We start from the raw sequence: 26,924 nt of genomic DNA, 5'->3' as shown, positions 1-26,924 counted from the left end.
GTTCTACAAAAAGTTTCCTCACCTTTTAAAACTCTATTAAGAATTTCAAAAACAAATGACATCACTTTTCTTCATAGTCGCCTTCCGATGCATTTTTCCCAGCGTCGTACCAACTTTTTAATTCCATCAGCAAAAAATCATCATCATCATCATCACATGAAAATCTTGTTCCCCTTAAAGCTTCTTTGAGCAGTCCAAAAAGGTGGAAATCAGATGGCGCTATATCCGGACTATAAGCGAAATATAAAAGTGTGGAAACTTTTTGAAGATCCCTTGTATTTATTATAACATTTATTATTATTTTATTAAAATGTACCCATTTTAATATGTATTTACTTTTTGCTGATTATCCATAGTTATAATAATAATATTATTTAATATAATAAAGTAAATTCTATTTATTTAAATTCTATATTTAATTTTAGATTTGCATTTTTAATAAAATACACACATATTCACACACACTCGCTCGTAACTTAGCAATTTTAGTAGCTCCAATTGGCCTAACTGCATGTCTTTGGACTTGTGTGAGGAAACCGGAGCACCCAGATGAAACCCATCTCCTACAGGGAAATTTAGGCCGTAAAGAACGTCATAAAAAAACAAACAAACAAAAAACTACACACGTCATGTATTATACACAGATCAGCCATAACATCAAAACCACCTCCTTGTTTCTACACTCACTGTCTATTTTATCAGCTCCACTTACCATATAAAAGCACTTTGTAGTTCTACAATTACTGACTGTAGTCCTTCTGTTTCTCTGCATGCTTTGTTAGCCCCCTTTTATGCTGTTCTTCAATGGTCAGGACCTCAAAGGACCACTACAGAGCAGGTATTATTTAAGTGATGGATCATTCTTAGCACTGCAGTGACACTGACATGGTGGTGGTGTGTTAGTGTGTGTTGTGCTGGTCTGAGTGGATCAGACACCACCCAAATAATACCTACTCTGTAGTGGTCCTGGGAGAGTCCTGACTATCATGCAGAGAATCAGATGGACTACAGTCAGTAATTGTAGAACTACAAAGTGCTCCTATATTGTAAACCACAGTGGGACCAGATTGCCACTATTTTTATTAATTAAGTATATTTAATTTTGTATTTCGTTTTGATGTATTGTTTGTGTTGCCTGGGTGATAAAAATCATGGACAAAATGTGATCACCCCGCATTAACTATCAGAGGTAATAAGCAATAGAAACAAACTAAAACAGTGGTAACACCGATATAAATTGGGAGCCGAGTTACAATCCTGAATCCCTGAACCCGGCCATACGGTGAGCATTTGTTTGTCGTCTCCTGAGCTGAGTGGGCTCGGGGTTAACGACATGTGGCAGATGCGGTTAGGCCACTTTTCCCAAAGCGCATCAATCCTTATCAGGTGTTGCTGTGTGTGAGCGTCACTTGCAATCACCGCTGACTATGGATGGCGGGAGATCAAAGTGAAAAAGAATGGTAGCTCATGGACATGAAGACTTCATACATCTTCGTTTTCCAGTCTCTTCGGTTCTCTCTGTCTCTCAGCTCTCGGATCGTTTAATCCGCGGACGCTTGGCGTTGCTTTTTCTTTTCTGGCTACACTGGTCTTATTTACTAATGAGAAAATACTGCCTGAGTTATAAACTGAATCAAATGAGTCACTAAGACTAAATAAGATTAAAGTGTGGGAGGAGAAAAGAGTTCCATTTAATAATCATCACATTTAGATCCACTTGAGAGCTAGTTAACGTCGCTGCCGCTATTCATTACTATCATTCCGTGCCTCATTCCGTGTCTGGGCTTTCTTCATCTGCTAATGATCCCAGTCAACACAGGTTTTGACATGCTCTGAACTCCGAAACGGCGCTGGGGTGATGTTTAACTCCGAAACGGGCACCATTCAAAGCCGTGTGATTGGCACATGTTTTCGCTTAATGAGGATAATTACTAAGAATAACAAAGCGGAGGACTGCGTCTGCTCAGTGTAAGGAGCCGTGGGCCGAGAGCGGCCAGGAAGGATCTGTCAGACCTGCTGCGTTTTTTTTCCCACCTAGGGTGCCGAACGCTTAACACGAACTGGCTTAACACAAACCTGGCACCGTGCAGTCGACGAGAACCAGATTAATAAGAATCAGCGTGTTCTGGTAAACACTCGTTAGGGGCCGAGCAGAACGGCGGGTCCTGAAAGCAATGACACGGGAGGGGGGGGACGTTTCTGCGGCTAACTCGTGAGTCGACGTGACAGCCCAGGAAGGGCAAAAGGCCAGTAAGGTTGAACACTATGGGTGAACTGCTTTTGGACTGTTTTTTTTCTCCTTCTGGCTTTTTTTGCAGTTCATTCCTTGTGTGCATACTAATTTTGCAAAAAAAAGGACGCACCTAGTATAGGATTCCCCTTCCACTGTGCTATTAAATACAGCCCAACCACAAAAGATGAATTATTAATCATTTGCATTGCAGGAAATCTGTGGTTTATACTTTAATGACTTTTTTTTTTGCTTTGCTATTTAGGATTAGTACACAGGATCTGTTGCTTTCTACAAAATAGGTGTATACACCGATCAGGCATAAGATTATGACCACCTTCCTAATATTGTCTTGGTTCCCCTTTTGCTGCCCCATACGCAACAAACTGTGATGCACTGTGTATTCTGACACCTTTCTATCAGAACCAGCATTAACCTCTTCAGCTGTTTGAGCTACAGTAGCTCGTCTGTTGGATCGGACCACACGGGCCAGCCTTCGCTCCCCACGTGCATCAGTGAGCCTTGGTCGCCCATGACCCTGTCGCCGGTTTACCACTGTTCCTTCCTTGGACCACTTTTGATAGACACTGACCACTGCAGACTGGGAACACCCCACAAGAGCTGCAATTTTGAAGATGCTCTGACCCAGTCGTCTAGCCATCACAATTTGGACTCACTCAAATCCTTACTCTCGCCCATTTTTCCTGCTTCCAACATATCAACTTTGTGGATAAAATGTTCACTTGCTGCCCCATATTTCCCACCCACTAACAGGTGCCGTGATGAAGATATAATCAGTGTTATTCACTTCACTTGTCAGTGGTCATAGTGTTATGCCTAGTCGGTGTAAATAATTACAGTATTGGAAAATCTATGTTTTAGTTTTAGTAAAATTAAAATCAGGGGTAGGGACGAGGACACACAAGCCTCTTTACCTTTTATAAAAATCAATTCTTTTTTTATTATATTATTTATGCATTTTATCCCCTTTCCTCCTTTTTTTTAGCCAATTAATCTTTCGCTGCCGGAGAGGAGGAGGGTATATTCGCCCAACACATGCTCTTAAAAACGTGTGCACAGTCCACGACCCCTTTTTATTCGCCCATATTTTGGTGGATTTGTGTGTGAGGCCAGTCTCTTACATGGAGAGTCACGAGCAGATCTCCACATTCCTCCACTTCAGTCCAAGCACCTCAGACTACTAACCAAAGTCCTTACACAGTGTCGAAAACCTCACCCCCTTTTTCGTCTGGTCTTTTCCCATCCAGCAGAGAAATGGTCAATTATGTCGGCTGCAGGCACTGCCAATTGTGCCCGGTTGGGAGCGCCTAGCCGACCTGTAGCAGAGCTGCGATTCAAAATCAGAGAGTTCAGAATCCCAGCGCTGATGTGCTACCGGAATATCTCACTCACTAGGCGCTAAAAACCATTGAGTTATTTTGGCTGTACATTTGGAGTTGTTGGGTTGAACATAGTTCCTACACCAAAAGAAAAAATCAAGAGAAATGTGGTGCAGTAGAACTGATGTTCCTGCTGCTTTTAGTTTATCCTGACACTCTTTGATTAACTGCTGGCTTCTATCTTACCTTTTCTTTTACCAGTAGTCTAGAAGGAAGTCGTAAAATCCTGTGTGGCGCACCTTTAAGGTTTATAGTGTTATTATAGTGTTAGTATATACAGTATATATACAAAACAACAGGGGTGTTTAAGGTGTTCGCTATAATTTGAATAAGAATGTTGTAGTTTTTTATTTGTGGCACTAAGACGTTCAGGTGGCACAGCGCAAAATAACGCTAGTTCACTAGCGCTGGGATTCGAGTTCAAATCCTACATACAGACAGTCCTGCAATGGATTGGCTTCCTGTCCGGGTTATGCCAAGTTCACACTACACGACTTTCTGATATGTCGGGTTGCTGTATATTTCACACTACACGACTGATCGGCGATAGGGGGTTTCACACTACACGCTCTATCACCAACTGGAATTACAGGTGAGCTTCTCTGATCTCCCAAACTACATTGTTTTTTATTTTTACAAAAACACACGTGAGAAGTGACGAGGGGTTTAATGATACCACGTCCAAAACTGCACAAGTAGCGAGTGATCAAAGTGTTTGTGCGCTGATGTGCAGTTGATTTGGCAACACGAACAGTATGGATTGTTCTATAGTAAATTGGAGGTTAATAAATATTTTCTGCAATGCAGTGTTGGTGTTATGTTTTGTAGAGGACGATCAAGTCAGAAATACTGTATAAAACGTGTGTGTGCCGGTGTATTCTGATATAAACTATATTATGCCCCTGTCCCACCTGTTTACACTCCTTCCCTGCGTTTCCCCTCACGCTGTATCCTGTGTTCTCATTGGCTGTTCGACATAGCACTCACTGCCAGTCGCACAATTCGGATCAGATATCTGACATGCTAGCAATCTCGATCCGGTCGCCGAGTGCTCGGCGACTGCTCGGCGAGCCGGTCGGATCGAGTTGTTGAGTAGTTCACACTTAGCGACTGAGAGCCGAGTTTTGATCGCCGAGCGAACGCCAAGTTGCAAATCTAGCACCGACCAGTCGCCGAGGGAAAATCAGGGCAAAAATCGTGTAGTGTGAACTAGGCATTAAGTGACTGCATTGCACCCAATGATTCCAGTGAAACCACACTGTGACCCTGCCCAGGATGAAGCAAAAGTAAAATATGAAAATAAAATATTTAGAACTGTACCTCTATCTTTATTAGTTCATCTATTGAATGAGATAGTCATATGCATATAAATATGTATTTTGTATGTGTTCGTATTTATAAGAGTAAAGTAAAAAAAAAAATTCCTCATGTTTCCCCTCGTGGTTTATTTAGCATCTACTCAGCATTCGTTTCTACACAAAAAGTGCACTGTTCACGTGCACATTGGGGGTGGGGGGGTGGGGGGTTCTTATTCTGCCCCAGTTCTTGATAATTATCTGTGAAACCTTCATCAAAGCTCTGCAAACAGTCCACGGCAGTTAGATTATAACGTATTTAAAAGATCCGTGCGTTGCGCTCCCCTTTCTTAACTGCCCCATTATCTTACTACTTCATGACAGTTTCAGATGGTAATTGTTCTGCTTCTATATAAAACAGATATTATTTTGACACTGATAATTTGAGTGTCAGAGGGGTGTCTGACATTAGAGAAGGGGAGGGGGGCTCTAGGTGTGTGTGTGTGAGTATGTGTTGGGGGGCTCTTAGGGAGGTCATGAGGTCAGGTCTAACAGGTCATGAGATCTTTAGTCTCCTGCCAGGCTAGCAGTATGGTTTGCTTTCATATGACACACACATTATAGCTAAAAGTAGCTGGCAGGTCATTGGAAAACAAATAAATGTGGGTGGGTGTCGAGTACGATAAGCTTTTTTAGGGGTAGAATTCTCACCAGCCCTGTCAGGAAGTACGCTATTCACAATGATTATTTCTTAAACTCTAGTATAGAAACATTAGTGTTTGTGCTGTGGTTTTTCACCTAGCTGCCACACTAACATTATGCTTAAGTATTACATTCATAATATTGACACTAAGGCGCATCATTAGGTGTACACCAAACAGCCCGAAATTATACAGCATGAGAACTAAATACAAAATAGAAGCTTTAAAATACACAATGTTTCACTGTCCACATATTGATAACACAACATGAACCTAAAACACTGAGCATCACACACTCACACATTCACTGAGATGTTTAGAATGACTGGAGGAAACCGAAACACTGACAGACACAAGAAGAACATACAAATGTTCTATTCAGAACAATTTATGCCGTTGTACAGCACTCATTCTACCAGCTGCACCACTGTCCCACCCATAACTGCTATATTATATATTACTATATATTACGACAAAACCACTTACTCTGCTCATATCCTGAATAAAATGTAAAGGAAAATAAAATGAGAGGTTTAAACACATATATTTGAACACAGAGCCAAAAAGGAAAAGAAAAGAAAAGGCAAAACTAACTTGTCCAAAAGCAGGGCGTATTTAAGACCAAGTTTCAGTTAAAAAAAAAAGCTTTTTAATAATCCACGGCTGCTCTGAGAGTTTGAAATGGAATTCTCCACGTAACCATCAGGACAATTAACCGAACAGTCAGTGTGGGACTAACAGGCGTGACCCACCGCTGTGAGTAATGAATAGAAAATCCAGCTGAGGAAGGGAACTGATTTCTCAATCAGCATTATAGGAAAAAGCCAAAAGTGGAGCGAGAGATTCCTGCAGAGTGTTCAAATAATGAAAAATGAAGCCAAAGTAAATAAAACGCAGCCAAGAGAAACTTTGAACTGACTCGTGTTGCTTCATTATTTTTTTCAAAGTATAATTTGAAATGTCTAGACCCCAATATATTACATGTATAATTTTAATACAATGTTATCATTGTTTTAATTATATTTTACATTAATTTATTATTAATTTATTTATTTAATACAAATTAATTAATATTGATTAGGGAAAACAATTGTTATATGTAATAATAATAATAACAAAAACCAATAACAATAACAATATTAATTATAGTATTTTGCTTAATAACCTCTTCATTGGAGCCATTATGTTTGTGCTTTAGAATAATGCAGTAATAGTAATAATAATAACAATAGTGATAATACTACTACTAATAATAATAATAACAATAGTAGTAATAATAATAATAATAAAAATAATAAATAGTAATAATAACAATAGTTACAATAATAATAATAACAGTAATAATAATAATAATAATAATAATAACAATAATAATAGTAATAGTATGTGTCTGGCTTAATAACCTCTTTATTGTAGCCATGGTAATAAAGCTTTAGAATAATGCAGTAATAATAACAATAATAATAATAGTAATAACTAGGGCTGGCTCGATACCACTTTTTTATGTCCGATACTGATACCAATCCGATACCGTCATTTCTCCTCTCAAACAACTAAGCAGTAATAATACATGTCTCAATGCACCATGGTTAAACTAGCTATCTGAATAATAATGCTCAGACTGTGAAACAAATATTCTACAGGAATAAATACAGAACCTACATCATTACACTTCTGCTAAACTGCTGTTTTTATTTGAACTTTTACACGCAGAACATTTAGCAACATTTTTGGCTTGTTTAACAGCACTGTACAAACATTTAAAATAAAATTTTTAAAGTTTAATTTTAAAAAGTGCAACTTTATCTGTGTTTAACAAATAAATTATAATTTCTATATAAAATTCTGTCAACTCTCAAGTCTACACCTTGAAGAGGCAGTGAAAAAATAAATAATAAATAAAAATATTATTTATAAACAATAAAAATGAAACAATTAAATAATAAAAAAATAAACAAATGTATCTATCTTGTCCTGGCTTGGAGATATCTCACATCCTCAACGAAATTCAATCCATTAGTGTTAGGAAATAAAACGAACTACACCGCTTCCCGTCCAGCAGACTCTTCAAAATCCAGCAGGGTTTTTTAATAAGCGCCCTTTGGTTTTTATTAATCTAAAAACGTGACAGAACTTTAACAGAAAATCTCAACCAAACTCTCTGTCAATTCTAATTGGTCCTTTGCGTTTGATTGACATCCACATCTTCCAATTGTCGACACTTTGACAACATGCCGTAAAACAGTGTTTTTAGATGTGGCAGTAGTAGATGATTTTTTTTTTTATGCTAAAAGTTTAAGATCATTAGAATAATGCAGTACAAGTAATAATAATAATAATGTTTTGTTTAATACCCTCTTTATTGCAGAAATGATAATAGTGCTTTAAAATAATGCAGTAAAAGTAATAATAACACAATAATAATAATAATAATAATAATAATAATAATAATAATGTGTTTTCATTGTAGCCATGGTGATAGTGCTTTAAAATAATGCAGTAAAACTAATATTAATAATAAAAATAATGTGTTTGGCCTAATAACCTCTTAATTGTAGCCATTGTAATAGTGCTTTAAAATAATGCGGTAAGAGGAGTAATAATAACAATAGTAATAATAAAGCAAAATTAAATTCTATATTTTTTTTCTAGTCACCAATTCAGCCAGAAAAATCCTACCAGCCAATAACTGACACACTTCAATAAATCAACACCAAACAACTTTATGTGTTACGCTTCAAACCCCCCAAAAAGTTCATTTGAGCGTGTGACCCCAACCCACTGCTTTGCTCCCTCTATCCTTAAAGTTATTGATAGGGTGGAGTTATGGGCTAATAATGCAACAGACAATGCATGGCGGGGGACTATTATATGTGGGTAATAGATAGCGGCAGAGCTTTTGAATGACATTGCGGCGAGATTGGATGACGGAGACTGGAATAATTTATGGTCGAATCAAGCGCCTGCTCCTGGCTCAACCTTCTGCTTGGAGCGTGATGAAGGAGTGCAGGAGGTACTGGAGCTGGGCTTCATGGGTTTGTAAACATCAAAAGAATTATCAGTTGTAGTCATGTGTGAAATAATTCCTTCTTACACAGAAGAAAAAAAATCACAGTTCCAAAACAAGCTGTGATATTTTGTTTTAAATATATTTCAGGTCTATTAAAGCTTTATTTATTTATTAATGGAGACGGACTGGCAGAACCGTTTGAGCAAGAGTAAGCAATGAAAAGGGCTTGTCAACATTATCCACCTTATTGATTTGATCATAAAACCCTCAAGTCTAAGTTTTATGTTGCTTTTGCTCACTGCCTATTGAAGATACAATGAAATGTGAAGGGAAAAATCACAACAGGATTTTCTGTAACACCAGACTTAGGTTTTGCATGCACCCTGACAGCTTCACCCTGTCTCACGCCTAGTTTGACTACTTCATTTTTGAGTAATCGCTGCCTTTTAGGTCTATCACTGGGCTATAAATGTGCAATTAAAAACAAGATTAGACATAGACATCCAAAATGTCAGGGGTGAGGGGAAAACTGTACATTTATCACCTTATTTATTTTATCTTATTGGGAAATGTATTTTAATTCACACTAAAAAGCTTTCAGAAAGCCGCTCAGGTGGCGCAGCGGTAAAAAGAAATTCGCTGCAACCAGGGCTGGATTCTGAGAAGCGTGGTATCGAATCCAGCCTTGCTTTACCGGTTCGAAGCTGAGTGGCTATATGAGCAACGATTGGCCGGTTGCTCATGTGGGGGGTGGGACAAAGAACCGGATGTGGGTCTCTCTCTGTCAGAATGCGGTTGCGTTCTCTGCCGGCTGATTGGAGGCACTTACACAGAGATGGGAGAAGGTGCCCTTAGGGTGTGTCTCTCCGCATGCAACGCTAGGTGGCGCCAAACTCGTCAATGTGTGGGTGGCAAAGATGCATCTGGCTGCTGCTCATGTTTCGGAGGGGATACGGGTTAGCTTCAATCACCTCCGTCAGGGCAGGGTTCGGCATAGACAGAGAGGAAGCACGATGCTAATTGAACAATTGGATGCGCTAAAAAAGGGGAGAAAAAGTGGTAAAAAAAAAAAAAAAAAAAAAAGCTTTCAGAAATATATATATTATTAAAAAATACAGTTAAATAGTATATATACACTGACCAGACATAACATTGTGACCACTGACAGGTCATGTGAATAACAATGATTATCTCTTCATCACGGCACCTGTTAGTAGGTGGGATATATTAGGCAGCAAGTGAACATTTTATTCTCAAATTTGATGTGTTAGAAGCAGGAAAAATGGGCAAGCGTAAAGATTTGAGCGAGTCTGACAAGGGCCAAATTGTGATGGCTAGACGACTGGGTCAGAGCATCTCCAAAACTGCAGCTCTTGTGGTGTGTTCCCAGTTTGCAGTGGTCAGTATCTATCAAAAGTGGTCCAAGCAAGGAACAGTGATAAACCGGCGACAGGGTCATGGGCGGCCAAGGCTCATTGCTGCACGTGGGGAGCGAAGGCTGGCCCCAGCTACCGTAGCTCAAAATGCTGAAAAAGTTAATGCTGGTTCTGATAGAAAGGTGTGAGAATACACAGTGCATCACAGTTGCAGGGCTGTTTTGGCAGCAAAAGGCAGACCAATACAATATTAGGAAGCTGGTCATAATGTTATGCCTGATCGGTGTAAATCTATATAATGTAGATAAATATATATATAACTTCTGTTCTACTAAATATAAAACTTGCATAAAATGCTGTGGACACTTTGGTGGCAGCATTCTATTACACTAGCCCACCAACTCAATCTCAGTAAGGTTATTGGCCAGCCAGGCATCTACACAGACATGATCGGCCATGTCTCTTTGGCCGAAGCCCTGAGATGGATTGGCGCCCAGTTTAGGGTGTGTTCATGCCTTGTGCTTAATGATTTTGGTAAAACCGGACCAACCACGGGCCAAACCAGAATTATTTGTTTGTTTGTTTGTTTATTAGGATTTTAACGTCGTTTTACACTTTGGTTACATTCATGACAGGAACGTTAGTTACTCATTACACAAGATTCATCAGTTCACAAGGTTATATCGAACACAGTCATGGACAATTTAGTATCTCTAATTCACCTCACTTTCATGTCTTTGGACTGTGGGAGGAAACCAGAACACCCAGAGAAAACCCACGCAGCCACGGGGAGAACATGCAAACTCTACACAGAAAGGACCCAGGATCGCCCCACCTAGGGATCGAACCCAGGACCTTCTTGCTGTGAGGCGACAGTGTTACCCACTTATGATTCATGTGACATATTTGTACGTTATTGATGAAAATGAGTTACACAGAATTCATGTGTAATGGGACAGACCCCATGCAGGGACCGTTGGGAATATTGCAGAGAAGTTTTTAGTGAAGTAAAATTTTCGCAGCACTTTTTAATGATTTATTTCTACTTTAAAAATATTAAAGTAATGCAATGCAGAATTAATTTTTTTTATTTCTCAGATACCTTACCTTTTTGTAAATGCTTCTACTGGGGAAGTACATATATTTACCAGGGGCTCTGCAAAAAATACTACTAATAATGCTACTCTAATTGTTATTTTCATTTGAGCCATTGAAATGTTATAGTATGTGAATTGTTTACAGTATGTTTATGTGGAAAAGAGTTTTATTAACTCTGTGCCAGCTAACAGGCACAAACTTCTGTCTGAGCTACACAGCCGCAGAAAAAGTACCTGTAATACATGTATTCTTACAAAGTCAGTACTGGAAGAATCATGTGTCCTGTTATGTAAAACACATCATTTGAATCTGAGTTCACAGTAGAAACTTTATGTCAGAAAAAATGCTTTGAAAACGAAGATGAGTTACGAGCAAAATCTAGACGATGCTATTGCCAGGAATTCAAGGCTACTTCAAAAGTGACTGGACACCGAATAAACACACCATTAAATGCACAGATTATACTGACCACTTTCAAATCATCATAAAAGCATTAATGATGCTGTTATAATTACGAGTTTATTGCATCTGAAATAATAATAAAGCCTGGCTGTAACTGTCCTGACCTGAGCATCCGCAGCTATCCGCAGTCAAGGAAGCAATTCATAAAAAAAACTAAATAAATAAATAATGATAATAATAATAAAAATTCCTAATAATGTTTTTGTGTGCAAAGATTGAACGCTCAGTGAACTGTGTGAGATTAAAGCTGTAACACTTACACACTTCAGATCTATAAAGCCAATAGAATATTATCAGTCATTCAAAGCTTAATCAGAACCTTTTCCTGAAATACACTACCCGACTTTGTTTCTAAAGCTTTTTAATAAAAACACAGAAGCTACTGTGTGCATTAATTATTACCATGAATAAATATTTTCTAATCTTTAATTAGATGTGAGTGAACCTGAACTATTTATAGCGTGGTGTTTAATGATCAGACTTTAAAGGCTAAATCTCTATTGATTTTTCTCTTAAATATACAGCAGTACCACAGATGCAACTGATTAAGCAACACAAACTGCTGACACAGTGATAAAGCTGGCATGCAGAGAGAAAAGGATACTCTTCTTCATTTTGTTAAATAGATTTTTGTTTATAATTCTAATCATTATATGTGTAGTCATGACCGTAGCTTCAGTAGAGCTAATTGTATTATGTATATTATATGTATAGTAGAGCTAATTGTATTATGTTTATTACATGTGTAGTAGAGCTTATTGTATTATGTACATTATATATATGGTACAGCTAATTGTTTTATGCACATTATATGTATAGTAGAGCTAATTGTATTATGTATATTATACAGGTCCATATGGTAGAGCTAATTGTATTATGTACATTATACATACACATATATATATATATATATTAATATATATCATATATATATATATATATATATATATATATATATATATATATATATATATATATACAGTATATATATTGTATATTAGAGCTATTACGTATTATGTATAATAAATATATATGGTAGAGCTAATTGTATTATGTATATTATATGTATAGTAGAGATTTTTATTATGTATCATATAAATAGTAAAGCTAATTGTACTGTGTATATTATATGTATAGTAGAGCTAACTGTATTATGTATATTTTATGTACAGAAAAGCTAATTGAATATTGTAAAATAAAAATAAAAAAACAGAACCACTCAAAAATAATGATAATAAAAATCCAATTCTGTTTTATATTTCTCAGAAAATTCTCTAAAAAATTTATTCAAATGAGGTATTATGAATTTAAATGAGGTATTATGAATTTAAATGAGGTATTATGGATTTAAATTAGCCCTGCAATTAATCTGGGTTTTTTTTAACTGTATACATTATATATTGTGATAGAATTCATATGCAATAATATATGAAATGCTGAAAATACTATTGATATACAGTATAAGATATATCGGTTTATATAGATTTAGATTGATTGATTATTATATTGATTGATTTACATATAAATACACTGATACATATTTTTTATATAATTGATCCTTCGTTGATCCTGATCTTTTTCTTGTTGATCTGTTTTGTGTATATTCATAAGTCATAAGTTTTAAGTAAATATGTTTCTTTTATTATTACTTTAGTAGTCCCTATTTTAAATTGACACTATCCAGTATGACTGAGAGATGACGAGAATTTAAACTTACACAAGTAATTCTGCTCATTCCCAAAAGGAAAACACTGGAACATCAGACGACTTGCAGTAATGTAATAAAACAAGGCTTTAAATGATTCATGACAATTTCCTAAGCTTGTCGTGCAAATGAATCGCAATGCTTGCAAATGACTCGTTCAGGCAACTGTAAATGCTCTAAAAAATAATTCAAGCAGGCTCTACTGGGAGGAATATAAATACATACAAAAATTCCAGTTTTTAGTTGTAAGCAACTGTATTTATAAATCATAATATATAATATATCCCATGTTTTGAATTATTTTGCATTGTCAAAAGGGGAAAGTCTATGGATTGTGCAAAATTTTCACTCCAAGTATGTGGACACCATGCATCACAGTCATCAAAATGTGTTTCTAATATAAAGTACTTCATGACGTGATTCTAAATATTTATTAAATCTAATAACCTTTAGGTTTATAATACACACATTTTTTTTAATTATTAAGACTAAGTTTTACTTTTAAAAAATGGTTATTATTAATATGTGAATATGTTAGTCAAATATGTAAAACCTAATGGATGTAATACAAAAACCTAATACCAAATATACTATGAATTATATGAACATAAATATATATATATATAATGTGCTACTGATTTAATGATAAATGCTGTTAAATTAATTATTAATTGTTAAATTAATTAAATTAATTAATTGTTAGTAAAATATAAAATAATGTTGTTTTTTATTAAAAAAAAATAATATGGTATAAAAAAAATTTCTATTAATTGTGTTTAAACAAATATTGTGGTTGTGTGTTGCTATAACTGAGTAGAATGAATGTAATTACATCATGTAATTACAATTACATTATGTAATTATGTTGTTCCAAGAATCAAGGTACATGATTTTCTCATCATTTAAAACACTTCAAAACACTTCAGCTTGTTCCCTTTAAACAGCTGGGGTTTAACTCAAGTCTGTATGATTCATTCCATATACACACGCAGTGCAACCATTCTGCAATCCGACCTCCAACCCATGCTTAGTGAGAGTGGATAAGGAGAGGTGAATAAAGATGGAACACCTACCTGCAGCGAGTTGAGAAGGATGAAGATGTAAGCTATGATGATGGAGAAAGGTACCAGGACTCCACACAGCCAAGTCAGGCCTAGTATAGGCAGCAGAACCAAGACTGCTTTTACAGCGGCCCTGTAAAACCCAGCAGATCTCTAAAGCACTGGGACATAACACACATGCACAATACACATCTAGACTCCATTTCTAACATTTCTTTATTTATATACATACCAGTGCAGTTTTTACTAAACTTGTCTTATATTGGGCGGCTTGGCAGCTCCGGGGGTCATTCCAAACCCAACCAGAACTACTGCTTAGTTTTACTTTGTGACAATTTTCACACCTGATTGCTTTTAAATCTGTTTTGTATAAAATTACCACGCAGTTAAAGTGAGTACTAAAACGAACCAGCTGTGAATAAAGTCAGCCTTTGGCGGGCAGAGGAAGTCTGTGTTTGAGTTTCCACTGACGGCGGCGTGCTGGGCCACCAACTTTCAACACTGGTATTGACGTTCACTTACACAGACTTATTGAGAGGCACATAGACGAGGACGAATTGTGTCAACAGCGCTTCATATTCTGCAAATTCAACTTCAGCTGTGCCAGCTTTGTTTGTTTCGTGGCTAGGGAAATGTTTATTAGTCACTAGGGCTGACAATATCTAGATCTGCTGCTAAAAAATACACCTCCAAAATGTGAAGTATTTATTTTTATCATTGCTATTAGATATTGTTATCTATAAAAACTTAATCAGTTAAATCTGTTAAATCCTGACGGAACAATCAATGCAGTCAGGAGAACTTCTTGTTTGACAGCGCCAGCTCTTTAAATCATTCAGTAAGGAAATGGTGCCACCGTGTGGTGACTAAACGTAGGAGACAAATGTCTGGAAGTGGAAGCTTTACCTGATTTGTTCATACACCCGTTCCATAGGACTGAGGCGGGGTGCCATCATCAGGGTTCTTCTCTTGGCAGTGGAAATGGTGATGACTAGCACACGGGTCAGCACCATGATGTTCACCTGCACCACAAAACCATTTGCATTAGACACGAGATAGTGGATGTAGCAAATACTGACTGCTGAAATGTTACAGCTATTCAAGGAGGTTGCATGTTCTCCCCGTGTCTGCGTGGGTTTCCTCCGGGTGCTCCGGTTTCCTCCCACAGTCCAAAGACATGCAAGTGAGGTGAATTAGAGATACTAAATTGTACAATTTATGTAACAATGTACAATAAAGATTGGCTATGATTGGCTATGCAGGCAAAAGAATAGGAGGTGGGTGTTAAGATAGCTGGTGCTAAGTGATTTAACAAAAACCGGACCCACCATGACCCTGACCAGGATGAAGCGGTGGTAAAACATGAAAATGAAACTGAAAAATCACTGTATTGTCTGTGAGCATTTTGGCATGTTCTATGTGTCAGTGGCTACTCTAAAGCCTCTATCAGAGTAATGAGCTGGCTTCGAGTCATTTACACATGCAGGCTTCACTCGACAACCTCCTCTAACTTTAACTGAGTTTCTATTTTATATGTATTTTATTTATTCAGTCTATTTTATTCAGTCTAAAACCAAATTAACCCAAGCAATTACTAATGCTTAATAAATGAAAAACAGCTTAGCAGGAAAGAATCGTACCACAACGATAAAGATGACCGGGCCAGCAAAGCCCCATATTACTCCGTTCTGTACGCTGAGCCAGCAGTGGCCGTCGGCCGAGTATTTTCCTGTGGCTGAGGCCAAAGTAATGGTGACGATCAGAACAGGCAGACCTGGTGTGACAAAGATGCTGTTTTAATAAGCACATTTACTGTAGTACAACTATTCACCGAGAGCACTATTCAGACTGGGTTTGGACGTGCATACAGAGAACTGAAACCTTACCTACACGTAAATACATAGCCTGTCCATGTCAATTTAAGCATCTCTAAGCCACAGATTCTCATGCCAGCCCTTTTACACATGCATCATAATTACTTCTTTTCCCCCGCCAGAGATGGAGTAGCACAGTATCGCGTACATAGAGAATCACACACTACATCCAATGTTGGCTTTTTTGGCTGGTTGATACCACGTAAGACCCTACCTCCGTTTCCCTCTAAAGCCATATGTATATGCAATTTGCTGTAAAATTCAAAATTGAAGGTTTGTGTTTAACGATTTAACATTTTTCATTCACGTAGTGTTCAAGTGCCTCACATTTATTGGTTAATTTGCACTATGAGGTGATCCTAACAATCCTACGGCAATTCAGTTAGCAATCGCTTAGTCAAAATGTCCTAGCTGTTGAAGTCTAAAGTAGCTAAAAACACTACTCAGGTAATTAAGTTTGGAAAACTCCCAACCAATTCTGTGAACGCATGGGGGGGAGGGTATTGAATTTTTGTTTTTGAGTTCTAGGTTTACATTCAATCATTAAGGTGAGTTGTGTGAGCTTCCATGTATATCATTCAAATTATGAGTATAATTTAATGACCGTCATGAAATGTGCCACTTTTCTTTAAAAATCTGTAAAATCTGCCGCTCAGGTGGCGCAGCAGTAAAAACACACGCTGGAACCAGAGCTGGATCTTGAATACATCGTATCGAATCTCAGCTCTGCCTGCCGGCTAAGGCTGAGCGGCCACATGAACAACGACTGGCCTGTTGTTCAGATTTGGGCGGGACTAAGCCGGATGGGGTCTCTATCTCATGACTGGTGCAATTACGACCTCTGCTGGCTGATTGACGGCGCATGCACAGAGATGAGAAAAGAGTGCTCTCAGGGTGTGTCTCTCCGTACACAACGCTGAGCTGCACTGCACTCGTCAAAGTGTAGGTGATAAGATGCATACGGCATGCTGTCCACGTGTCGGAGGGGGCGTGGGTTAGCTTCGTTCTCCTCAATCAGAGCAGGGCATTGGTGGAGAGGAAGCATGATGCATGAGGCATTGGTGGAGAGGAAGCATGATGCAATCGGGCAATTGGACACGCTAAAAAGGGAGAGAAAGGGGAGAAAATACATAAAGAAAAAAGAATCTGTAAAATCTGTGATTTTTGAAAAATAAGGTTCATGAAATTAAGCACATCTTCCCATGATTGCATTATGAATCAATTAATTAATTACTTCTATTCCTCCACTAAAGATGGGGCAACTATACTTCGTACGTAGAGAATAACACACTACAGCTAATTATGTCTATGTGGGCATTTGGCTGGTTGACACCATGGCTTACATTCAAACTTGGATCTCAGTGGAGGTGCTAACAAATTAGACCACTGCACCATCCAAGTGCCATGAACTTTTAGTTTCAAACCATAATATGAATCAACGTAAATCAATAACCTGCTCAGGATTTTTATGCTCTCTGCCACACCTTGACCCATTAAAAAAGCATCTATGTACATTAAAGGATCCGCAAACTGGAAATGCTTCCATGTCTTTATGTCATCTCGTCATAGCAGGCTATCTAACTAACTGCTGATATGTCACTTTAGCTTGTATTTGTCAGTTTAGCTTAATTGATCAGTACATATAGATATTTCATTATCTATCTTTGTTATAAATCTAACTTAGACTGGCATGTTGTCAATAGTGCAATGAATAAAATGCACGACTCTTTTATGCAGAGTGACAGGAGTGCATGAAATAAACCCTAACAGACCGGATCATACAACAATGTACTTATAAGTATGTCAGATTAGTGCACTGGGTAATAAAAAGATAACAATAAAAATTAATAATGTTTTGCTACACAAGTACACAAGTACTGTTATGTATCCTCGTGTATTAAATAAGTGCTTTTACCCCAGCCAATCAGGTAGTAGTATTTCATGTGGCGATCCTCATTCAAGTTAACAGCCACCACTTTGCTCCAGAGCATCAGTCCCTCCACCAGCATCCAGCTAAATGCTGCCATGAAGAACAGATGAAGTAGAGCTGCCACCACGGTGCAGGCCACCTAGGGGCACAGGGTCAAAAGACAAACGTCTAAGGTCAGAAGGTTGAACAAGGCTGTGGCAGGCACAAGACAGTTTATCTTTCTTGACAAATATGGCAGCAAGGTCACTCTTTAAAGACACAGAAGAACTGTGTGCTTTGGTTTAAGTCGTTTTTAAATATATAGATCTAAATATATTTTAAAATACATTCAACACATGATTTCTAAAAACCTTCTCTGTGTGAACACATCTTACTAAAAATATATTTAGAGTTCAGAAATTGTTTACACTGATCAGCCATAACATTAAAACCACCTCCTTGTTTCTACAGTGACTGTACATTTTATCAGCTCCACTTATCATGTAGAAGCACTTTGTAGTTCTACAATTACTGACTGTAGTCCATCTGTTTCTCTGCATACTTTTTTAGCCTGCTTTCACCCCGTTCTTCAATGGTCAGGACCCCCACAGGACCACCACAGAGCAGGTATTATTTAGGTGCTGGATGATTCTCAGCACTGCAGTGACACTGACATGGTGGTGGTGTGTTAGTGTGTGTTGTGCTGGTATGAGTGGATCAGACACAGCAGCGCTGCTGGAGTTTGTAAATACCGTGTCCACTCACTGTCCACTCTATTAGACACTCCTACCTAGTTGGTCCACCTTGTAGATGTAAAGTCAGAGACGATCGCTCATCTATTGCTGCTGTTTGATTGGTCATCTTTTAGACCTTTATCAGTGGTCACAGGACGCTGCCCACGGAGCGCTGTTAGCTGGATATATTTTTGGTTGATGGACTATTCTCAGTCCAGCAGAGACAGTGAGGTGTTTAAAAACTACATCAGCATTTCTGTGTCTGATCCACTCATACCAGCACAACACACACTAACACACCACCATGATGTCAGTGTTACTGCAGTGCTGAGAATGACCCACCACCCAAATAATACCTACTCTGTGGTGGTTCTAGGAGAGTCCTGACCATTGAGGAACAGCATGAAAGGGGGCTAACAAAGCATGCAGAGAAATAGATGGACTACAGTCGGTAATTGTAGAACTACAAAGTGCTTCTATATGGTAAGTGGAGCTGATAAAATTGACAATGTGTGTAGAAACAAGGAGGTGGTTTTAATGTTATGGCTGATCGGTGTATATTTACAGAAAAAACATGTGAAATAGCTTTTAAGTTACATGTTCAATTGTTAAACATTAATCTATGTTTTTTAATTTTGACATATTAAGCACTAAAATGTTTTGAAAACGTAATTTTTTTTTCCTGCGTAAGTGACAATTTAACCAACACCAAGTGGATAATTTATTTATGCACTGTGGTGCAGAGGAGACATGAGACCAGCAAATCTTACCCACTGACCCAAAACTAGAGCAAATTAAGAATAAAAATAATAAAATGTATTAAATATACATAAAGAGCATCAAATGTATATAATGTCAGGCTGAACATAGTGCAAAGGAGAGCTGATGTGTTCCAAATACCATCCTACATGCTAAATAGTATTCATGACCAAAGCAAAGCTGATTGAGACACAGCCCTCCAGCTATTCAACCGATTAGTGATCTTTTTGCCCCATGTGAGTTGCTTTTTGTAAAACTGTCTTAATTATTTAAGGATTTAATTTTAATAAATTTAATTAAACAGCCTGTATGTTACAATGCCTATATCTACAAACCATAATTATTTAATGGGCATTCTTACTGCAGATATATCTATTACACTATTGTCTAAATATATGTTAAGAAAGTGTGTTATTTAAAAAGTATTTTGGCCAATCAGGGACATTCACTCCACATTTGCTGCGCTCTTTACAGACGTTCATACATCAAATTAAAAGCACTGTGACCCAAAATATGTTGTCGCAAATAGTTGCACCATAAACATTCAGCACAAACTAAATCTAACTGTATTTAGAAGCATAAAAACAGCAGAACGTGAAACTGCAGGCAGGGCATGAGATTACTGGTAAGATCACTGAGAACACAGCTGCCATGCAGTGAGGGTTCAAATATACAGCACCTGTAACGGCAGCTGGTTATTGTTTGTTTGGGTTATTGATTTCAGTCCCCCGGTGTGTGTGTGTGTGTGTGTGTGTGTGAGTGTATGTGTGTGTATGTGTGTGTATGTGTGTGTGTGTGTATGTGTGTGTGTGTGTGCGCAAGTTCATTTGGATTGCATTGCTTCACATTTTTAGGTTCAGTTGACAGCCCTACTAAAAACATCCTCCTGCATGTCTGTTTCTGTTTAGGGCAGTTGTAGCCTAGCGGTTAAGGTACTGGACTAGTAATCAAAAGGTCGCTGGTTCAAGCCCCACCACTGTTTGGCCTTTGAGCAAAGGCCATAACGCTCAATTGCTTCGACAATATACTGTCACAGCACTGTAAGTCGCTTTGAATAGAAACGTCTGCAAAATGCCGAAAATGTAAATGCTGTGGTGCAGTGACAAGGTCACTATCAATTTCAGGATATTCCGCTAGCACACCAGTGCCGATATTCTGAACTCCTCGGCTTGAAACTCGGCGTTGCCACGGGTCGGCTGGGTGCCATTTAGCGAGCATAATTGGCATTGCCTGCAGGGAGGGATGACCGGAATATGTGGGTGGGGATAGAGGCGCCAGTGCAGAGTGCATGGGTGGAAAAGGGTTCCGTTAAGGGCTGCGCGCAGGTCATAAGAGGCGTGAGCAGCAATATACCCTAATCAACTGTAAAAAACTGGGGATACCCAGCAGCGGAAGACAAATTGACTACACTAAATTAGGAGAAAATGGGAGAAAAATGCATAATATATATATATACGTATATATATATATATACAGTATATACACTGTATCACAAAAGTGAGTACACCCCTCACATTTCTGCAAATATTTTATTATATCTTTTCATGGGACAACACTATAGACATGAAACTTGGATATAACTTAGAGTAGTCAGTGTACAGCTTGTATAGCAGTGTAGATTTACTGTCTTCTGAAAATAACTCAACACACAGCCATTAATGTCTAAATAGCTGGCAACATAAGTGAGTACACCCCACAGTAAACATGTCCAAATTGTGCCCAAATGTGTCGTTGTCCCTCCCTGGTGTCATGTGTCAAGGTCCCAGGTGTAAATGGGGAGCAGGGCTGTTAAATTTGGTGTTTTGGGTACAATTCTCTCATACTGGCCACTGGATATTCAACATGGCACCTCATGGCAAAGAACTCTCTGAGGATGTGATAAATAGAATTGTTGCTCTCCACAAAGATGGCCTGGGCTATAAGAAGATTGCTAACACCCTGAAACTGAGCTACAGCATGGTGGCCAAGGTCATACAGCGGTTTTCCAGGACAGGTTCCACTCGGAACAGGCTTCGCCAGGGTCGACCAAAGAAGTTGAGTCCACGTGTTCGGCGTCAATGCTGACAGCATTGCTGCAGAGGTTGAAGACGTGGGAGGTCAGCCTGTCAGTGCTCAGACCATACGCCGCACACTGCATCAACTCGGTCTGCATGGTCGTCATCCCAGAAGGAAGCTGACGCACAAGAAAGCCCGCAAACAGTTTGCTGAAGACAAGCAGTCCAAGAACATGGATTACTGGAATGCCCTATGGTCTGACGAGACCAAGATAAACTTGTTTGGCTCAGATGGTGTCCAGCATGTGTGGCGGCGCCCTGGTGAGAAGTACCAAGACAACTGTATCTTGCCTACAGTCAAGCATGGTGGTGGTAGCATCATGGTCTTGGGCTGCATGAGTGTTGCTGGCACTGGGGAGCTGCGGTTCATTGAGGGAAACATGAATTCCAACATGTACTGTGACATTCTGAAACAGAGCATGATCCCCTCCCTTCGAAATCTGGGCCTCATGGCAGTTTTCAAACAGGATAACGACCCCAAACACAACCTCCAAGATGACAACTGCCTTGCTGAGGAAGCTGAAGGTAAAGGTGATGGACTAAACCCAATTGAGCACCTGTGGCGCATCCTCAAGTGGAAGGTGGAGGAGTTCAAGGTGTCTAACATCCACCAGCTCCGTGATGTCATCATGGAGGAGTGGAAGAGGATTCCAGTAGCAACCTGTGCAGCTCTGGTGAATTCCATGCCCAGGAGGGTTAAGGCAGTGCTGGATAATAATGGTGGTCACACAAAATATTGACACTTTGGGCACAATTTGGACATGTTCACTGTGGGGTGTACTCACTTATGTTGCCAGCTATTTAGACATTAATGGCTGTGTGTTGAGTTATTTTCAGAAGACAGTAAATCTACACTGCTATACAAGTTGTACACTGACTACTCTAAGTTATATCCAAGTTTTATTTCTATAGTGTTGTCCCATGAAAAGATATAATAAAATATCTGCAGAAATGTGAGTGGTGTACTCACTTTTGTGATACACTGTATATATATATATACATATATATATATTTATATATACATATATATATATACGTATATATATATACATATATATAAAAATGTAATATGCATCAGTACATTTAAAAATTATTCCAGATGTATATACATAAAGCTAATAAGGTTGACAGTTGTAGCTTAGTGGTTAAGGTACTGGTCTAGTAATCGGAAGGTCGCTGGTTCAAGCCTCACCACTGCCTGATTGCTGCTGTTGGGCCTTTGAGCATTGCCCTTAACCCTCAATTGCTCAGACTGTATAAGGCCACAGTACTGTAAGTTGCATTGGATAAAAGCATCTGCTAAATGCCGTAAATGTAAATAAGGTGCAACTAGTAGACTAGGTGCTGCAGAGCAACATTGATTCTGAGGTCCTGGGTTCATTTCAATCCTATTACCTGTATTAATTTGCCATTAATTGCATTGTATGTTTACTAGCCTTTGATAATGAATTGTATTTGTATTCGTAGTAGTCTCTATAAAATTAGTAAGATTTCTTTTTTTCTAAATGTGACAATACAAACAATATTGCCATGCCACACATACCTTATTATTAACAGCTGAGCCACTGCAGAGAAGGACGATTTGAGCAAAGGTCAAAGAGATGAAAAGATTCTTGTGGACAGATGTCCTGTCGGATTTCGGAATACTGCATGGATAAAGGAAACTACGTCAGAATAATGCTCGAAATACTGTTAAACGTAAAAGACGTGAAAACTAACAAATAATTAGCATTTTAAATACAGTTTCTTGTTTTAATGCCCCTCAGCTGTTTGAATGTGTATATGTGTTGACTGGGCGCACACAGGTCATAAATCTTTTTTCAAAACCAGCTTGCCCAATAGCACACTGATTAGTCTATTCCCACATGACCCCGGTGCTTAATTAGCTCCAGTGTAATGTTACCATTAACCCTCAGTTCTAAGCACTCTGAATGGGATTTGGCACAGAGCACTAATTAGCAGATTAGCGATCTTCAATGCTTCTCCTGCCTCAAAACCTCCTACTATTGATTGCAAATGTGGTTCAGATCACTTACAGCCACAAAGGCTTGACCAACACAGGTCATTGGCTAATACTGTGAAACTGCAACCTTGTTTAGTAGTAATAGCGTGACATTATGCTAATAACAAGGGATAAACTGACGAGCTACTCGCCACCTCAGGCAGGTTTTTACATCTTATGTTGTTATTCCACTGCATTATAAAGGTATCCCACCACCCAAACTAGCTTACATGTTATTGTATTAGGTTGCATATTGCAAAATGTATGATGTTCTATTTAACAGTGTAAATACCAACACATTTTATGTAAAATCTCTAAAGGGTTAAATAGTAAGATTTGTCATTTTAAGATGAGTTTTGCTCTTCTGCAACACACATATCTAATTCCAATTTCAATCTGATGACACTGAAATCTCTTTGTTATGTCAATAAGTATAGCAGAGACTGTCCAAAATAAAGTCAAAGAAGCATTTAAAATCAGGTGGAGCAGCGATAAAACACGCTAGCACACCAGAGCTGGGATTTCGAATACATCGTATCGAATCTCAGCTCTGCCATCCTAGGCTGGGCGGCTGCATGGACAACGATTGGCTGATGTTCATAGGGTAAGATAAGCCGGATAGGGACTCCTCATAACTGACGCAATTACGATCACTGCTGGCTGATTGATGCCGTCTGCACAGAGTCGAGGAATAATGCTGATCAGGGTGTGGCTCTCCATGCACAAAGCTGATCGGCATATGAACTCGCCTCGGGCAGGTGAAAAGATGCAGTCGGCTACTGCGCACGTATCGGACAGTCTCGCTCTCCTCAATCGGGGCAGGGGTCAGCTCCAGTGGAGAGGAAGCATAACGCAATTGTAAAAAAACATGATTAAAATAAAAAAATTTGAAAGAATTCCAAAGGCCCTAAATATATTTCAAAGCTAAATACAGTTCATCATAAATTGAAAAAAACAGGTGCTCGGGTGGCACAGCGGTAAAGTACGCCTGCCCACTACCACTGAGATCCAGAGTTTGAATGTCATTAATGCTACCAGCCAGTCATAATTGGCAACTTGTCAGTGCTCTCTTAGTGCTGGTCTCAAGTCAATTAAAAATAAGAAGTGTTGCATCAGGAAGGGCATCTGGCGTAACAATGGTGTCAGATCAGGTATACAGACCAAAATGATCAACTCTGGTAACCCCTAAATATGAGCGCGGCCAAAAGAAAAAATAAATAAATAATACATTGGAAAGATAATAAAAAGGCCACACTACCCAGGTTAGCCTGTTAATTTAAACTGCAACAAACTGGAAGTACATTCATTAGAGCCCCAAGATACTGACACAGCGACTGAAGTTAATCTGAATCAACAGTATGATTATTGTTGTAACCAAAGGTTTTTATGAATGAGTTGTAAAAAAAAAAGCCCTCATTGAAAAAACAAAGTGGCAATAAGTGATGTGTTCCAGTCAGCTGACAAGGTCATGTCAGGTAACAGTGACCCTATTGTCAAATTGTAAGGTTTCCTGATTTTTGGAAGGATGTTTGGAAGGAGGTATACAGTGTATCACAAAAGTGAGTACACACCTCACATTTCTGCAAATATTTTATTATATCTTTTCATGGGACAACACTATAGAAATAAAACTTGGATATAACTTAGAGTAGTCAGTGTACAGCTTGTATAGCAGTGTAGATTTACTGTCTTCTGAAAATAACTCAACACACAGCCATTAATGTCTAAATGGCTGGCAACATAAGTGAGTACACCCCACAGTGAACATGTCCAAATTGTGCCCAAAGTGTCAATATTTTGTGTGACCACCATTATTATCCAGCACTGCCTTAACCCTCCTGGGCATGGAATTCACCAGAGCTGCACAGGTCGCTACTGGAATCCTCTTCCACTCCTCCATGATGACATCACGGAGCTGGTGGATGTTAGACACCTTGAACTCCTCCACCTTCCACTTGAGGATGCGCCACAGGTGCTCAATTGGGTTTAGTCCAACACCTTTACCTTCAGCTTCCTCAGCAAGGCAGTTGTCATCTTGGAGGTTGTGTTTGGGGTCGTTATCCTGTTGGAAAACTGCCATGAGGCCCAGTTTTCGAAGGGAGGGGATCATGCTCTGTTTCAGAATGTCACAGTACATGTTGGAATTCATGTTTCCCTCAATGAACTGCAGCTCCCCAGTGCCAGCAACACTCATGCAGCCCAAGACCATGATGCTACCACCACCATGCTTGACTGTAGGCAAGATACAGTTGTCTTGGTACTTCTCACCAGGGCGCCGCCACACATGCTGGACACCATCTGAGCCAAACAAGTTTATCTTGGTCTCGTCAGACCACAGGGCATTCCAGTAATCCATGTTCTTGGACTGCTTGTCTTCAGCAAACTGTTTGCGGGCTTTCTTGTGCCTCAGCTTCCTTCTGGGATGACGACCATGCAGACCGAGTTGATGCAGTGTGCGGTGTATGGTCTGAGCACTGACAGGCTGACCTCCCACGTCTTCAACCTCTGTAGCAATGCTGGCAGCACTCATGTGTCTATTTTTTAAAGCCAACCTCTGGATATGACGCAGAACACGTGGACTCAACTTCTTTGGTCGACCCTGGCGAAGCCTGTTCCGAGTGGAACCTGTCCTGGAAAACCGCTGTATGACCTTGGCCACCATGCTTTAGCTCAGTTTCAGGGTGTTAGCAATCTTCTTATAGCCCAGGCCATCTTTGTGGAGAGCAACAATTCTATTTCTCACATCCTCAGAGAGTTCTTTGCCATGAGGTGCCATGTTGAATATCCAGTGGCTAGTATGAGAGAATTGTACCCAAAACACCAAATTTAACAGCCCTGCTCCCCATTTACACCTGGGACCTTGACACATGACACCAGGGAGGGACAACGACACATTTGGGCACAATTTGGACATGTTCACTGTGGGGTGTACTCACTTATGTTGCCAGCTATTTAGACATTAATGGCTATGTGTTGAGTTATTTTCAGAAGACAGTAAATCTACACTGCTATACAAGCTGTACACTGACTACTCTAAGTTATATCCAAGTTTCATGTCTATAGTGTTGTCCCATGAAAAGATATAATAAAATATTTGCAGAAATGTGAGGGGTGTACTCACTTTTGTGATACACTGTACATGGTGCAGAGTATTTATGTAGTTTAAGGCTGGGGAATATGGCCAAACAAAATTCACAAGATGTTTTATCATACTGTATGTTTACATTTACTGCCATTAGTGGTGGCCTGTTTAC

General features: G+C 38.9%; 1 protein-coding gene across 1 annotated transcript in view; it reads right to left on the bottom strand.

The window, feature by feature from the left end:
- LOC134331863 (adhesion G-protein coupled receptor D2) overlaps positions 1–26,924 on the bottom strand; it is a 138,982-nt gene that overhangs the window by 90,728 nt on the left and 21,330 nt on the right. Inside the window, exons 15-19 of the mRNA XM_063013403.1 lie at positions 23,212–23,314; positions 18,128–18,281; positions 15,979–16,112; positions 15,245–15,360; positions 14,351–14,471 (exon numbers count right to left, since the gene is read on the bottom strand). Of these exons, the coding sequence (XP_062869473.1) occupies positions 14,351–14,471; positions 15,245–15,360; positions 15,979–16,112; positions 18,128–18,281; positions 23,212–23,314 (628 nt within the window). The remainder of the gene's footprint in view (positions 1–14,350; positions 14,472–15,244; positions 15,361–15,978; positions 16,113–18,127; positions 18,282–23,211; positions 23,315–26,924) is intronic.

The sequence above is a fragment of the Trichomycterus rosablanca genome, chromosome 17 (assembly GCF_030014385.1).
Source record: "Trichomycterus rosablanca isolate fTriRos1 chromosome 17, fTriRos1.hap1, whole genome shotgun sequence".
Lineage (NCBI taxonomy): Eukaryota > Metazoa > Chordata > Actinopteri > Siluriformes > Trichomycteridae > Trichomycterus > Trichomycterus rosablanca.
Note: the sequence above shows the minus strand (reverse complement) of the source record. Positions and strands in the feature narration are given on the sequence as shown.